The 15,196-nt window shown below is 34.4% G+C and overlaps 1 protein-coding gene across 4 annotated transcripts in view; it reads left to right on the forward strand.

Annotated features, from left to right (window-relative positions):
* Positions 1–15,196, forward strand: part of unc80 (unc80, NALCN channel complex subunit) — a 1,852,146-nt gene that overhangs the window by 389,809 nt on the left and 1,447,141 nt on the right. For all 4 annotated transcript variants that reach the window (XM_090404461.1, XM_090404464.1, XM_090404465.1 and 1 more), the window contains one exon: positions 13,763–14,001. In XM_090404461.1, coding sequence (XP_090260587.1) covers positions 13,763–14,001 — 239 coding nt within the window. The remainder of the gene's footprint in view (positions 1–13,762; positions 14,002–15,196) is intronic.

Here is a 15,196-nt window from a genome sequence, read left to right on the forward strand (position 1 = left end):
CAACTTCACATCAGATAGCCTCAAATTCACTGTTACATGAGACATTATTAGTATTATTGCTTTTATGAATTTTTACTGGACACAAATAATCTATCATTAGTAGCATTCCCCTTCATCCCATCCCACCACCATTCTATCTCTTCTGTCCTTTTTAAAAATACTATACCCTTATATTCAATTCCAATTACTACATGTGACTCTGATAATCATGTTTCACTAATGCCAATAATCTTAGGCCAAAAGGTATTCACCAAGGTAACAAACTTCACCCTTATGTTCCCGATGCTCCTGACATTTGTGTTTAGACATAACAAGTCACCTCCTGGCTTTTTTTCATATACTGACATCTGTAGTCTCTTGGCCCTGTTGGGCAACTTTTTCTTTTGTGTCCACAGACACATTCAAAAAGTCTGAATCCATAGCATATATATTCATCAGATTCATAACCATTCTCAGTGATATTCACAACAAAATGTAATGTTTGCTTACTATTGCTGAAATTACACTTACATTTTCATCATTTCTCCAAGATGATCTAGTTTCCTTAATTCTCTGCATTAGGTCTAAACTCAATAATTTCTATAGTTCTTTATGCCAAATCCATTCGTGTCATCACTCTTATAAGAGTCTTTTCTACCATTAAATTCACTCCACAAATCCAGAAACTGGCATCTATTTCTCCTACACGGTCTGCACACTGAATTATTTGCTATCATAGCCCTCTTAACTTGGTGCTTTCGTATCTTGGTGATAAGCTAACAATTTTCATTCTCTCACATATTCAACAATTTACAGTTTCATTCTCTCACTTCTTCCAGTAATCACTATTATTTATCATTACATAAACCATTGGTTCCAACAAGTACTACTATCTCCTTTACTTTTCATTTCTGTTTCTCTGTTACATTTGCCACATATTTAATTTATTTTTTTTTAATCTTTTAATTTTTTAATCTTTAATTTTTGCTCCCCAGGAAACTCAAAGTATTAACCTGGTCAGCAAGTGTAAATTTCATGATTGAATCACTATACTATATTACTTATTTTTCTTACATTCTGGATGACTTACCTTATTATTATGATTATTATTATTGACTGTTATCTTACCTACTTCAATGTTTTTTCTGCTTCTTCTTGTTCTGCTCATTTTCCTTATCCTGCCTAAGTTTCATCATTTCTTGCTAGTTAGTTAATAATTTATTGATGTTTTCTAATTCTGTCTTTGATTGTCTAATAATTTATTTTAATCAGAATATTTCAAATGTCAAGTTATCCAAGGACATGAAGCATCATGCCATGTAACCAAGGCCGCGCCGTGCAGTTGTGTAGATTGTGTGCTGCACAAGGTCGCTTAAAGATAGGGGCACCATTTCACCATGGGAAATAATAAAAAAATATTAAATTTTCTTATTCTTGAATTATATCGTACTATATAAATTATACAATTACAATTATAGTTAATGCAATAAAAATGAAATTTTAAATCAGTCAAATTATTATGAATTCTTAATAATCTAACAACATTTTTAACTTAATACATCACCAGTTTTATTATAATTTGTTTGAAGTGAAACGTTATCAATATTACAACAGATTTTATTTCACAGAGTGAGCATCGACTCAGCGAAAATGTTATAAATATTCTCGATTGTTTATTATATTTTTAGTGGAAATTGTTAGTTTAAGACGGACCATGAATTCATTCTTACGCTATGCTTTGCCCAGTAACGTCGACAGGATGTAGCATAGAGGCAGCCTGCCTCATGTCGCTGCTTAATAAGGGCGCTCGTTCAGCTGTATTACAGCAACAAGATATTTTACAAAAATACAGTGTTTAGTTAGCAAATAAAAAAGGCGCCATTTCCCATTGAGTTAAATATGTGCTTATTATATTTTATTAATAAAAAAAATTATAGTCATACATACAAAAACTAAACATTTTAGAACCCACTTATTAGATACTTAAGGAAACCACCCATAAAGTATCATACAATGTGAATTTCATAAACTTTTATAGTCTAAATATATATATTAAATTATGTTATGCATGAATTCTCCTACTCAAATTGCAAGTCTCTATTGCCCCAAATTTCACATTGGAGCGATAACTCGCTCCCTGCAGTAAACAATACGCCATCCCCAACAGCCATTATACTACAGAAACATGAAAACCAATTAGTTTTATCATGTCACTGGATAAGGTTCACAGACATTTGCAGACTGTGTAATATATATCTCAACAAATAGTGCAATTACAGACAACTGGGAATATAAACACTAACTAATGAATCACATCTTCCCTCCAACAGAAACTGCCATATACACTCAAGCAAACCGCATGTTGTAGGTGCAGCATATGGTTTTGCTTGACACTACCCCGTCATGAATGTGTTAACTAAGAAATATATAGTGAATGCATTTCAGATGTTATAGAAATCGGTTAAAGAGAATTAGCATTTTAATTCAATTGTTAGCTTGTTTTGTTTGGGTTGCACGATCTTTTGTTAATACTGCACCAATCATATTCACTTCTTAATAATTGCTTTTTGTCTACTGGCCTACAATTGCACACATCTTTCACTTCTCATTAATAATTTGTCAAGGATTGTTCATTACGTATCTCAAGTCTTAAATTACTGGTAATTTTTGCTTGATAATTTTTGCTTGATAATTTTTGCTTGAGGCCATCCCTGGAAGTTACGAAAGGAAACTGTGAGCAAGAGGGTAAGGAGTGGTTTCTTTGCATGGAGGGTGGTTGAACCGTGGAACGCATTGCCTGATGGAGTGGTGGGAGCGAGAACGGTCAATGAGTTTAAAGAGTGGTATGATAGACTTTGTGTTTCTTAGGGGGGGGGGGAACCTCCCCTCGATGAGTCTTGACAGACTTTATGTTCTTAGGAAGGACCTCCCACGATGAGTCTTTTGACTCCATGGAGGCCTGAATAATAATAATAATATAATGGGAAAGAAGATGACTCTATTTGGGTAGATAGCTTTGATTGCACACAAGGAAACCGCTCTGGAGGACAGAAGAAGTAATGAAGAATAGAAGCTTCTTGGTAAGTCATACCCATTTTCAGTTTTTTTTCCTGAAAACTTTAGTTTCCAAAAATCCCTGCATATATCTCGCAGCACGATTTTTTAGCTTTAATTTTAGGAAAAAAGTGCGAGTTATATTCGAGTAAATACGGTAATTTTTTTAGCTTTCAAATTGTTAAGTATGAATCATTGGTTAAAAACTGGATTTATAAAATGCACAAAAGAGAGCAGATATAGAAATAAGCAATTTCACTCCTCTCATTGATGATAAATTATTTATATTAAGTAAAAATGTATAGTATCTTTGTAAATTTTGTTCTATTAAAAATAAATAATTTTTTTGTTTAAATGTACATCCAAATTCAAATAAAACAGACATTTACAATGAAATATATTTTTATTTATTATTATTATTATTTTGATAAGGGTATTTTGAAAAGATACTTGGTAATAATGAAAATTAAAGAAGGGGTACAAGGATATCTGAAGTTTCAGAAACACTGATTTATCCAAAAATATTTAGTCTGAAACATAGGTATATTACGATGTTCGTTTTCTTAAATTCTGCTTAGAATTTGGATAAATGAAATAGCGTCTATCCAAATATGCACTTACATTTTTTTCAGCGTCATTTCAATTTTGAATGTGAAACATTGAGTGTATTGTGTATTCTGTGTTTAAGTGACTTTGGACATTTTTTGACTTTGATATTAATTGTGTACTTATTTTTGGATTTTTGATAGGCAAATAAAATTTTAAAGATAATAGTTTATAAATTATAAACATATTAATCAGCTGAGGGACCATAGCTAAAAATCCCGTATATATGCAGGGTAGACTATTTGTGCATCAGACTGATGTGGATCGAATTAAATTAATAAACATAGGTTATTTATGAGCTATAAAACTCTCTAGATGATCTAAGTTTGTTTACACATAACTGCAGTTGGCCCTTTCTTGATACTTTTTTGGTTATTACTGTGTTACTGTGCAGTTGCCTTTTTTTATTATTATTATTATTATTATTATTTCCCAAGACCTCATGGAGTCAAAGACTCATCTGGGAGGTCCTTTTATCACACACACACACACATCTCATCATACCGTGTCTTAAACACACTCAAACTCTTTGCAGACACCACACTCTCAGGCAAGGCATTGCAATCATTCACAACTCTGCACGAAAAAAACCTGCCTCTCACTCCCCTACTCACACCCTCTTTATACAGTTTCCAGGGATGACCTCTGGTTCTCCCCTGATCTCCCACTATTCTCTGTAGAACTTCTCCACCATTGATCTTATAACAACCACTTACCAACTTGTAGGTCTCTATTCTCTTCCTTCCTTCTCTCCACCAGACTCTGCAAGTTACATCTTCTCAATCTTTCCTCATACTCAACATTCCAGAGGTATTTTGTTTCATAAAATATATTTATTGTTGTTTAGTAAATTTTTTGTGAATTTGGATTATTATTCACGTAAAGTAAGTACATCTATTATATTTTTGCTAAGTTTGAAAATCAGTTAAATTGTTTCATTTTAGTTAATTATTCTATTTTGAAAACAAAAGATTTTTTTATCTTATGTTTGGTAGACGTCTAGAAAATAAATAATTTTCAATAAGAGATTTATTTATTTGTTCTTGTTCTGGTTGGAAGACATTGAGGTTGGGGTCCTTTTACTAATTTCTTTAATAAATAATTTTAATATTCTAGAAATTTCTTAATTATTAAACAATTACCAGAATGTAAAAAATATTAAATAAATATAATTGAGAAATCAATCAGTGGCTAATATCTCTACATGTTAATTTTCAAAAAATACCTAAAATGAAAGCATATTTATTATTCAAAACAGCTGAAAAACCAAATTCTATAATAAAAAAAAATAGTCAGTCTTGGGCCATTCACCTTAAAAATAATAGTTGGTTAAGGGGTTAAAAAATAAGTTTAAGAGAAAATTTCAGAAATTATTATTTATTTTGGTGGACAACTTTTAACGCTCTTCTTATTTTAAACTCTAACCAAGTGTGTTAACCCCTAGATGTCTAAAAAAAAGCCAAAGAAGTTATCTGGTGCACAAAACAGGAAAAGACAATTGCAGTGAGTACAGCTGGAACATAAACTGGCTGGATTGCTGAATAAATTTTAACTTCAGGACTACATAAAAAACGAGAACAGAAAGTTCTGACAAAGCAAGTACTCCGTGTAGCTCTACTACAGAAAAAGAGAGGACACAAGATAACTATGAAGAAATAAATGTTACATGCAAAAATGAAACTGGCCTGACTGGACTGTTTACAGAAGCTGCAGCAGAAGAAATATTGGATTTCGATTCAGCGAAACACGAAACTTCAAATTTTAATGTTAATGATCCAGGTACTTGGCTGAATCATATAACTACCAAAGTTAGAGATTGTTTAGTTGAGCATTGCCTGCATCAAGTAGTTAATAAAGAATTTCCCAAAGATGAATCTGGCTGCAAGTTTTCCAATTCATACTATTATCGAACTTTAGCAAATGGAGAAAAACTTTTACGAAGTTATTAATTTATTCAAAATTGCAAAATTCGTTTTTCTGTTATTATTGCAAAATATTTGGTAGTCAAAATTCCCAACTTATTAATGAATACGGTTGTAACGATTGGCAACATTTGAGTCAAATACTAAAAATACACGAGACAAGTTCCGCGCACATTAAAATCTGTTCAAAATACAGCGAACTTAACATGTTGTTGATTAAGAAATGCACTATTGATTGCACACAACAAAGATTATACGAAACTGAGAAAAAATATTGGCAATCTGTTATAGAACGGTTAATCTACATAATACGATATTTATCAAGACTGTATAGCTTTTAGAGGGTCTTCACAAAAACTTTTTTGAAAATGATAACGGCAATTTTTTAAAGTTAGTAGAAACTGTTGCTAAATTTGATTCGATAATGGCAGAACACTTGCATCGCATCCAAACATCGCAAAAAAGGAACATTGCTCGTTATTTAGGTGATAAAATAAAAATGAAATCATCTGCATCATTTCTGAAGCTATAAAACAAAAAAATTTAGAAATGGTTAAAGAGGCGAAATATTATTCATTAATTCTTGACACTACTCCGGATATGAGCCACACAGAACAATTATCTATTGTTATTAGATTTGTTAATCAAAATAAAGATACAAATATAGCAGAAATTCATGAATTTCTGCTATTTTTTTTGGATTTTCAATCTGTAGAAGATACCACTGGCCAAGGACTATTTCAATTTATAAAAAATTATTTAAAATTATTGAATATTAACATTTCGGATTTACATGTCCAAGCTTATGATAACAGTACAAATATGCGAGGCAAACATAATGGACTGCAGAAAAAAAATCCTTGAAATAAATTCAAGGGCTTTTTTTATCCGGTGTGCTGCTCATTTATTAAATTTGGTAGTTAATGATGCAGCTAAGATATCCTGTGAAACTGTAAATTTTTTGGGGGTAACACAGGAATTATATAATTATTTTTCAATATCTGTGAATCGTTGGGCTATATTAAAAAAAACATTCGTGTTTTAAATTTGAAACCGCTTTCTGCTACTAGGTGGGAAAGTAGAGTAGAAGCAATAAAGCCACTTAAAAATAATATCAAGCAAATTTACCAGGCTCTTTTTGATATTACAGAAGATGAAACTAAAGATATCGATTCTAGAGTTCAGGCAGACAACTTAATTTCAAAGATTTATTCGTTTAAATTTATTTGCTCTGTTCATGTTTGGTACGAAATCTTAAGTCTCATAAATGTTGCAAGCAAAATAATGCAGAATCCAACATTTGATATAGGAAAAATTACAGAAAATCTTGATTATGTTATACAAGAATTAAATACTCGCCGAACAGACCAATATTTTAAAAATATTATTAGAACTGCAAAAGAAGTAGCAAGCAATCTTAATATTGATCCTATTTTTTTAGACATTCGCAAAAGAACAAAAACAAAAATATTTCGTTACGAAGCATCAGATGAGACAATGCATGATCCTAAACAAAATTTTAATTAAACAAAATTTTTTCTTTGCAATTTTAGACACGACAATAACTTCAGTCATGGAAAGATTCATACTCTTAAAACAACATAGCAAAGACTTTAAAGTTATAAGAGACATTAGCAAATTATAAGATTGGAGCGATTAAGATTTTACTGAAACATTGTAAAGATTTGCACTTAAAACAAGATTCTGACAATTGCGATATTGATGGTATGATTTTATTTGAATAATTAAAAACTTTTCAATGTTTTATTAATAAAGAGTCAGCTCCTCAGGATGTTTTAAATTATATATACGAAAATAAATTAACCGACACGTTTCCGAATACTGCGATTGTGATGCGTATTTATTTAACATTACCAATATCCGTAGCATCAGGGGAAAGATGTTTTTCAAAACTGAAACTAATAAAAAATTATTTGCAGTCAGCAATGTCTGGAGAGCGTCTAACGGATTTATCAATTATATCAGTTGAAAATAATATTATGGATTCATTCGACATTAAAGACATTATTAAAAATTTTGTGGCGGCTAAAGCAAGACAGATAAATATGTAAAATAAATCTACATTTATACTAATTATATAGTTAAAAGCATATCTCCAAATTATCTTTGTTATGTAATATTTCTTTTTATATTAAAATAAAAGTAATTTTTGTTTTTATATATATATTTATATTCCCTTGTATTTATATATCAAGGAATAAACATTTTTGAAACCGTTTATTGTTAAAAATTCGTTATTAATGAATTTCAGTTATTACAATGTTCTACTACTGTTAAATAAAATTTATTTTTATATATATGTATAAATTGTTTTGTACTTTTAACAAAATAAAATTTTTCGCAAAAATTTTTCATGGAAACTTATTTTATGGGGGCACTGAAAAACGTTTTGCACAAGGGCGCCTCCTACCCACGGCATGGCACTGCATGTAACGAGTCGCATTTGAAGCCTGTATAAATTGGAGGAATATGATGTTCCCAAGCCAGTGCAACTATGTCCAGATGAAATGACTGCGAGAAGGGAACCGATAGAGTTTGAAAGAGGCATTGTGATAGGATGCCATGTTGCAGGTATAGCAGTGACATTTAAAAATATCACTGCTATTGAAAAGTAAACACAAAGGATATCTCACAGACGCTGCAGACATCAAGGAAAGATGGAAAGAGTATACAAAAGCCCTTTACAGAAAGGACTCCAAAATTACTGAGAAATTTGAAGACCAGGATTATAGACAGGAACCAGTATCATTGCAGAGTGAAGTGAGATGGGCACTGCAACAGCTCTCCAGTAAGAATGCTCCAGGAAGGGATGGAATACCTATTGAGCTGCTCAAAGCCCTGGGAGAAAAGGCAATTAAAATTTTAACAGCTCTCTATCAGAATTTGGATCACAACTACATGGCCTAGGGAATGGAAAAAATTGGTTTATATACCTTTATTGAAGGAAATGCAAGAGAGTGTGAAAATTACAGAACAATAGCACTGATTTCTCATGCAAGTCAAGTCTTATTTAAGATCATTCAGAAAATACTGGAACCATTCATAAAGAGAGGAATGCCAGATTAACAGGCAGGATTTCGAAAAGGCAGAGGAACAAGAGATCAGATCGCCAATGTGAGATGTATAATAGAAAGAGCACATGAATATCAAAAAAAGTCTACCTTTGTTTCCTTGAATATATTAAGGCTTTTGACTCTGTAGATCATGTGAAACTGTGGAATGTGTTAAGAACAATGGGAGTACCAGAGCATTTCATTATCCTTCTGAGGAATCTTTATTATGAAAAAGAAGCTACTGTCTCAATAGATCTTGGAGAAACCGAATATTTCACAATAGGTAAAGGGTGTGACAAGGATGTATTTTATCTCCATACCTGTTTAACTTGTACAGCGAATGCATTTTAAGAATGGCAGGGATGGAGGAGTCTTCAGTTAAAATTAAAATTGGTGGAAAAAATATTAATAATTTGAGTATGCAGTTGATACCACCTTGCTAGCAGAATGCAAAGAAGATTTGGAAGAACTTATTATGAAAGGTAAAGAAGAAAGTGGAAATATGGAAAATTCTAAATACTTAAGAAGTTAGAAGAAGATTATTACTCGGAAAGAAAGCAATGACAAATTTAAACCAGATCTTTAAAGATATTAACCTCGCAACAAAAATCAGAATCACGAAAGCAATGGTATCCCATGTAATACTGTATGGATGTGAAAGTTGGACCCTGAGAAAGAGTGAAAGAAGGAAGGTAGATGCATTTGAATTATCGATTTGGAGACGCTTGCTGAGAATACCATGGACTGCAAAGCAAACCAATAAATCAGTGATAGACAGAATAAAGCCAGATTGCTCCCTTAAAGCTATGGTCATATATATATATATATATATAGCATTGCAGCTGATGGGAATCCTGTGTTTCTGTGGATTCGTTACAGACTTCTTTCTCTTCAGAAACTACACACAAACTGCCATTACAAACTTGTCATCCGAGCTATTTTTCCATTTAAAGAAGGTATCAATGTACTTATCCATAGTTGAAATAGTAGGACTGCATAAACACAAAAATATTACATCATTTTCTTTGTGTTTCTCACAATCACGAGCTCTGATAAACAACTGCTAATCTGCTGTTCTGTTGTTGGATACTGACTGTTGCTGATAGTGTTGCCAACCAGAAAAGACAAAATATCACTACGAGTCAGTCAAAATTCCACTACACTATGCTGCAATAATGTCTGCTTGTCAATCTCTGCAAGATAACGCACTACAGGAAGCTCCAAACCTTCCCGTCTCTTTCATCAGGCTACTGTTGATATTGACTTTATATACACATTCAAAACAGTAAACAATTGTTGAATAATAACACAATAATGTAGGCATAAATAATGTAAAGGGAGAAAAGTCACAAAACAGAAAAATGTTCCGGGTCTGAGCCCACTGCATAAGAAAAGTTCCATTGCTGGGCCCGGGCTGAATTTAACCACTGGTTAGACACATCAGACACAGAGCAGTGATATTGAATGGCATAACAGTGAGAATGTGTCAGAAGAGAGGATTCGAATATGTGGATGCTTGGAGTGTGTTTGAGAGCAGAGAGGAATTGTATGCGAGAGACCACTTGCATTTGAATGAGGAAGGACGTACGCATCTGGAGAGATTGCTGTTCTGAATGAGTCAGTGTGTCCCAGTGTGGATAGTAGCAGGAGTGGCCTCTTGTGGGAATGGGTACTTGGGAGAAGGGGGACAACATCAGGTAACGCTGAGCCCAGTGGAGTCTAGAGGGGATAATGCTTGGTATAGAAATAATGGCATTTCTTTGCTTTTTACTAATGCCAGGAGTATCCGGAACAAGGGAGAGGAATTGGTGGTGCAGATAGCATCAGCCTTGCCAAACATTATTGGGATCACTGAGACGTGTTTGAAAGAAGAGGATATAATAACAGGAATAGAAGTAGCTGGATACAGCATTTTTCGGCAGGATAGGAAGTGAAAGCGTGGTGGTGGAGTACTGCTTATGATAAGTGACAACCTATGTCCTCTAAGAGTGGAGGCTTTGGAAAGCAGTAACACTAATGATTTTGAAAGCATATGGTGTGAGTTAGAGGTGGACAAGACAGGATATTTAGTGGGGTGTTGCTACAGACCCAGGAGCACATAGGGTGGGGACCAGGAGATGTTTAGACAGTTGAGTTTGGCAAGTACAAGAAGAATGATTGTTATGGGAGATTTTAACTACAGTAGTATAAATTTGGGAGAGGAAGATGCATGTAGCAATAAGGGAATGGAATTTCTAGAATTCTTGAGGGACGAATGTCTTAGGCAACATGTAATAGAGGGGATACGAGGTTCAAGAGTTTGGGATTTGGTTATAGCATCAGAAGAGTTGATAATAACTGAGATGACATCTCTCCCACCAGGTGGAGAGAGAGTGACTATATGGTTTTGACTTTGAACATGAATAGACATGCAGTAGGATCAAAGAGATGGGAACATATGGGAATTATAAGGCAGGTGATTATAATAGTCTAAGACGTCAAACTTGGTGAAGTTTCGAAGGAGGAATTGGAAGGCTGAGATATCATTAGTGCATGGGAAATTGTGAAAGAATATTTGTTAGCAACAATAGTAAGTTGTATACATCGAGTGAAGAAGAGGACACAATTTGGAGTGAAGCGGATGACAAACAATATTAAACAGGAATTGAATGCGAAAAAGAGGCTATGGAAGAGATATAATGAGACAGGTGAATAGAAGATGCATGAAGAATATAAGACACAGGCCAGAAGAGTGACTAGTATGGTAAGGAAGGCAAAACTGGAATATGAGAAAAGATTGGCCCTTAGATCCAAGGAAAACCCTAGGGAATTTTTTAGGTATATGGCCAGTAGGAGGAGAAATGACTGTGGAAGAATGACATTGTGGGATAAAAATGGGAATAGCCTGACTGATGCAGAGGACATAGTGGATTTATTTAATGAACACTTTATTGGAGTAGTTCATCCTGGAGGAGTCAATATGAATACTAGAGGGATAGAGCAGGTTCGAGGTTTAGAGGTGCAGGAGGGAGTGTGTTCCACATACTGAGTACTCAGGATGTTAGTAAAGCTTTGGGTCTAGATGGTATTTCACCACGAGTTTTGAGAGAATGTGCTAAGGAACTGACAGTGCCCTTGATCCAGCTTTTCAATGAAAGTCTGGCTGCGGGAAAGGTGCCCATGGAATGGAAGGAAGGTAAGATAGTGCCATTGCATAAGGGTGGTAGCAGACTGGAAGTGTCTGGTTATAGGCCAGTTTGTGTGTCATCAGTAGTTAGTAAGATCTTGGAGAAAGTAGTGAGGGACCGTGTACAGCATTGGGCAAATGAGGGTAATGTTATCTGTGAGAGTCAACATGGATTTGTGAAGGGGCGCTCTTGTTTTAGCAATATGCTAAAATGCCTTTTATAATAAAGTTACAAGAGCATTAGATGAGGGATAGGCATATACTGCCATTTTCCTAGACTTGGCAAAGGCATTTGACAGTGTGCCACATGATAAGCTGATATTCAAGTTGCAGCACATGGCTCTGGATGTCAGATTGGTCAATTGGCTTCAGGATTGGCTGTCCGATAGGTATCAGAGAGTTGTGTATGGTGGAGCAATATCAAAGAGGCAGAAGATTACAAGTGGGGTTCCACATAGCTCAGTACTGGGATCTATATTGTTTAACCTTTATATCAATGACATTGTCCGTGGATTACAAGGGGATATTCGGTTGTTTGTACATTATGTGAAACTGTGAAGGGTTATTAGTAATAGTGCATAGGTGGTAGCCCTGCAAGAGGATTTGAATAAGCTAGGTGGATGGGCAAATGAATGCGGGTGTCAGTTTAATGCAGCAAAATGTAAGGTCTTGAGGTTTTGGACACATTGATGGGACGCTGCATACTCTATGGGCGGACTTAAACTGGAGGAAGTAGGAGAGACAAGAGATCTGGGTTTGATGATTGATAGAAACCTGAAATTTTTGGGACATATTGCAAAAGTAGTGAAGGTAATACAGATTGCTGCAATAATGAGAATCACACTGACCTGCAGAGATAAAATGGTTATCATTCCTTTGTATAAGACTCTGATCAGACCCCACTTAGACTATTGTTCTCAGATCTGGTCCCCAGGATTTGAAGGGGATAAATTAACTGTGGAAAGGGTACAATATTAGTTATAAGGATCGACTGAGGGAATGTGGTCTGCAGAGTTTGGTGGATAGAAGAAGGAGAGGTGATATGATTGAGACTTTTAAACTGTTGAGAGGTGGTTACAGAGTTGACACTGGGGGAGTTCTTTAGCTTGGTTGAACAGTGGGAAGGAGTCATGACAAGGGGCTATCCCTGGAAGTTACGAACGGAAACTGTGAGAAAGAGGGTGAGGAGTGGTTTCTTTGCATTTAGGGTGGTTGAACCATGGAATGCATTGCCTGATGGGGTGGTGAGAGCGAGAATGGTCAATGCATTTAAGAAGTGGTATGATAGACTTTGTGTTTCCTAGGAGGGACCTCCCTCAATTAGTCTTGATAGAGTTGTGTTTCTGAAAGGCCCTCCCACGATGAGTCTTTTGACTCCATGGAGGCCTGAATAATAATAATAATAATACTTCTAGCATGCGTGTACAGCCATAATAAGCTGCTTCATGTTCTTTTGTATATACTTGTCTGTAGTCTGTGTGCCACAATTGGACAACATTTAGATCTCTGTTCTTCTTTAGTGCCTTACACATGCAGATATCTTTGCACACATTTGATGGTAGTGAAGTGGATGAATAAAAAATCAAAATTATTCTCTCCTCTTAATTATTTTCATCATAATGCTCATTTCCATCATTAACACAGTTGCATAACATTGTTGCTCTTACACACAGATTCTCACCATTCTTCCCGTAATAATTTAGTTTCCTTGACTCTCTGTGTTTAGTTTCATACAAGTTATTAGTTTTTCAAGACTCTTGATAACAAGATAGATAGATTAATCGATATTGAAATAGGTATGAATAGAGAGGTATATATATTAAAGTGTTGGTATATCTTAGAGAAAAAAACAACAAATTTTTTGATTCCACCACATATAAGTGTGTATTTTTGCATGAATGTAATTCTTTTTGTATCATTTGTTTATTTATGAATAAATAGCATATGTTTCTTTGTATTAGAGTCAGCAAGCATTTAGGCTGTCCTCATGGATGTGGTGAAGGTCATCGTTCTCCTGCAGCTGATAATTTAAGAACACAGATCCACCGCAGTTTAAATCATCTGCATGAATTTGATAAGTATGAATTTAGAGATTTTCTTCATGGTATGATAAAACGACATCCCCTCACTGAAATTGTAGATTTTTTTCATGCATTTGTTGGGTTTTGCTCTGAACCAGGTGCAGTTATTTCCCCTTTAGGTAAGTATTTGAACTGTAAGTTCCATGATTGATATATGTACATTTTATGTTTTTATTATCTGCAACTTTTTTTGGGAGGATAGTACTTTTGAATAGACTTTACTCAGATAGTAATGAATGCTTTTTTTCCCCTTTGTTGTGTGTTCATATGAGTCTGCGTGAATATAGTGGCTGGTTTGTGGACACAATACCAACATTAAAAAAAAAAAAAGAATAAAATCTGAACATAAAAATTGAGGAATAAAAGGAAATGATGATGTATTGGAGTGGATCCAGAGAAGGTTTACTATTTCAGTGTGAGGTCTATGGAATGCCAGATACAAGGAGAAATTGAAGAATGCAACTTACAGAGTGTTGTGAATAGAAGAAGATGTGGGGATATGACTGAGATGTATAAGTTGGTGAGGGATTTTTACCGGATTAATGTGGGGAGATTTTTCATAGAGTAGAGGGAGACAAGAGTAGAACAAAAGGCCGTTTATAGAAATTGTATATGTGTGTGTGTGCGAGCAAGGATGTGGGAAGCAGGTTGTTTGGATGGAGAGTAATTGTTGAGCAGAATGTATTGCCTAAAAGTTTAGTGAGTGCAGAAACTGTGAAAGGGTTTAATGCATGGTTTAATGATCTTTTTGCATGGCATAGCATGGACCTCCCACAATGAGTCATTTGACTTCATGGAGGTCAGATGTTAATAATAATAGTAGTAGTTAACCTGATATAAATCCATGTGTTTTTCACTTAAATATAATCTTATAATATGACACTCTGTGAAATGCCTTTACATGATTTAGAAAATTTACAGTACATACCTTGTTCCTCATCAGATATTCTTGTTATGTTTTAAAGTAGTCAGATTGCTGAAACAATGTTTCTATTAACTCATAATATCCTTATTAAAAATCAAAATATATTATTATTATTACCCCAAGACCTCATGGAGTCAAAGACTCATGAGGTCTTGGAAAACATCATACCGAGCCTTAAACACACTCAAACTCCTTGCAGACACCACACTCTCAGGCAAGGCATTCCAATCATTCACAACTCTGCATGAAAAAAACCTGCCTCTCACTCCCATCAATTGGTGGATGATTTGACACCTCATTTATAATTACATCCTCTGATTAGATGACCAAATCCAAGACCCTTAGTCCTCGTGTGCCCTCTGTTACATACTGTCTGAGGTAGTTATCCC

The sequence above is a fragment of the Typopeltis vanoorti genome, chromosome 14, assembly GCF_054136105.1.
Source record: "Typopeltis vanoorti isolate ZY-2024b chromosome 14, IOZ_Tvanoo_1.0, whole genome shotgun sequence".
NCBI lineage: Eukaryota > Metazoa > Arthropoda > Arachnida > Uropygi > Thelyphonidae > Typopeltis > Typopeltis vanoorti.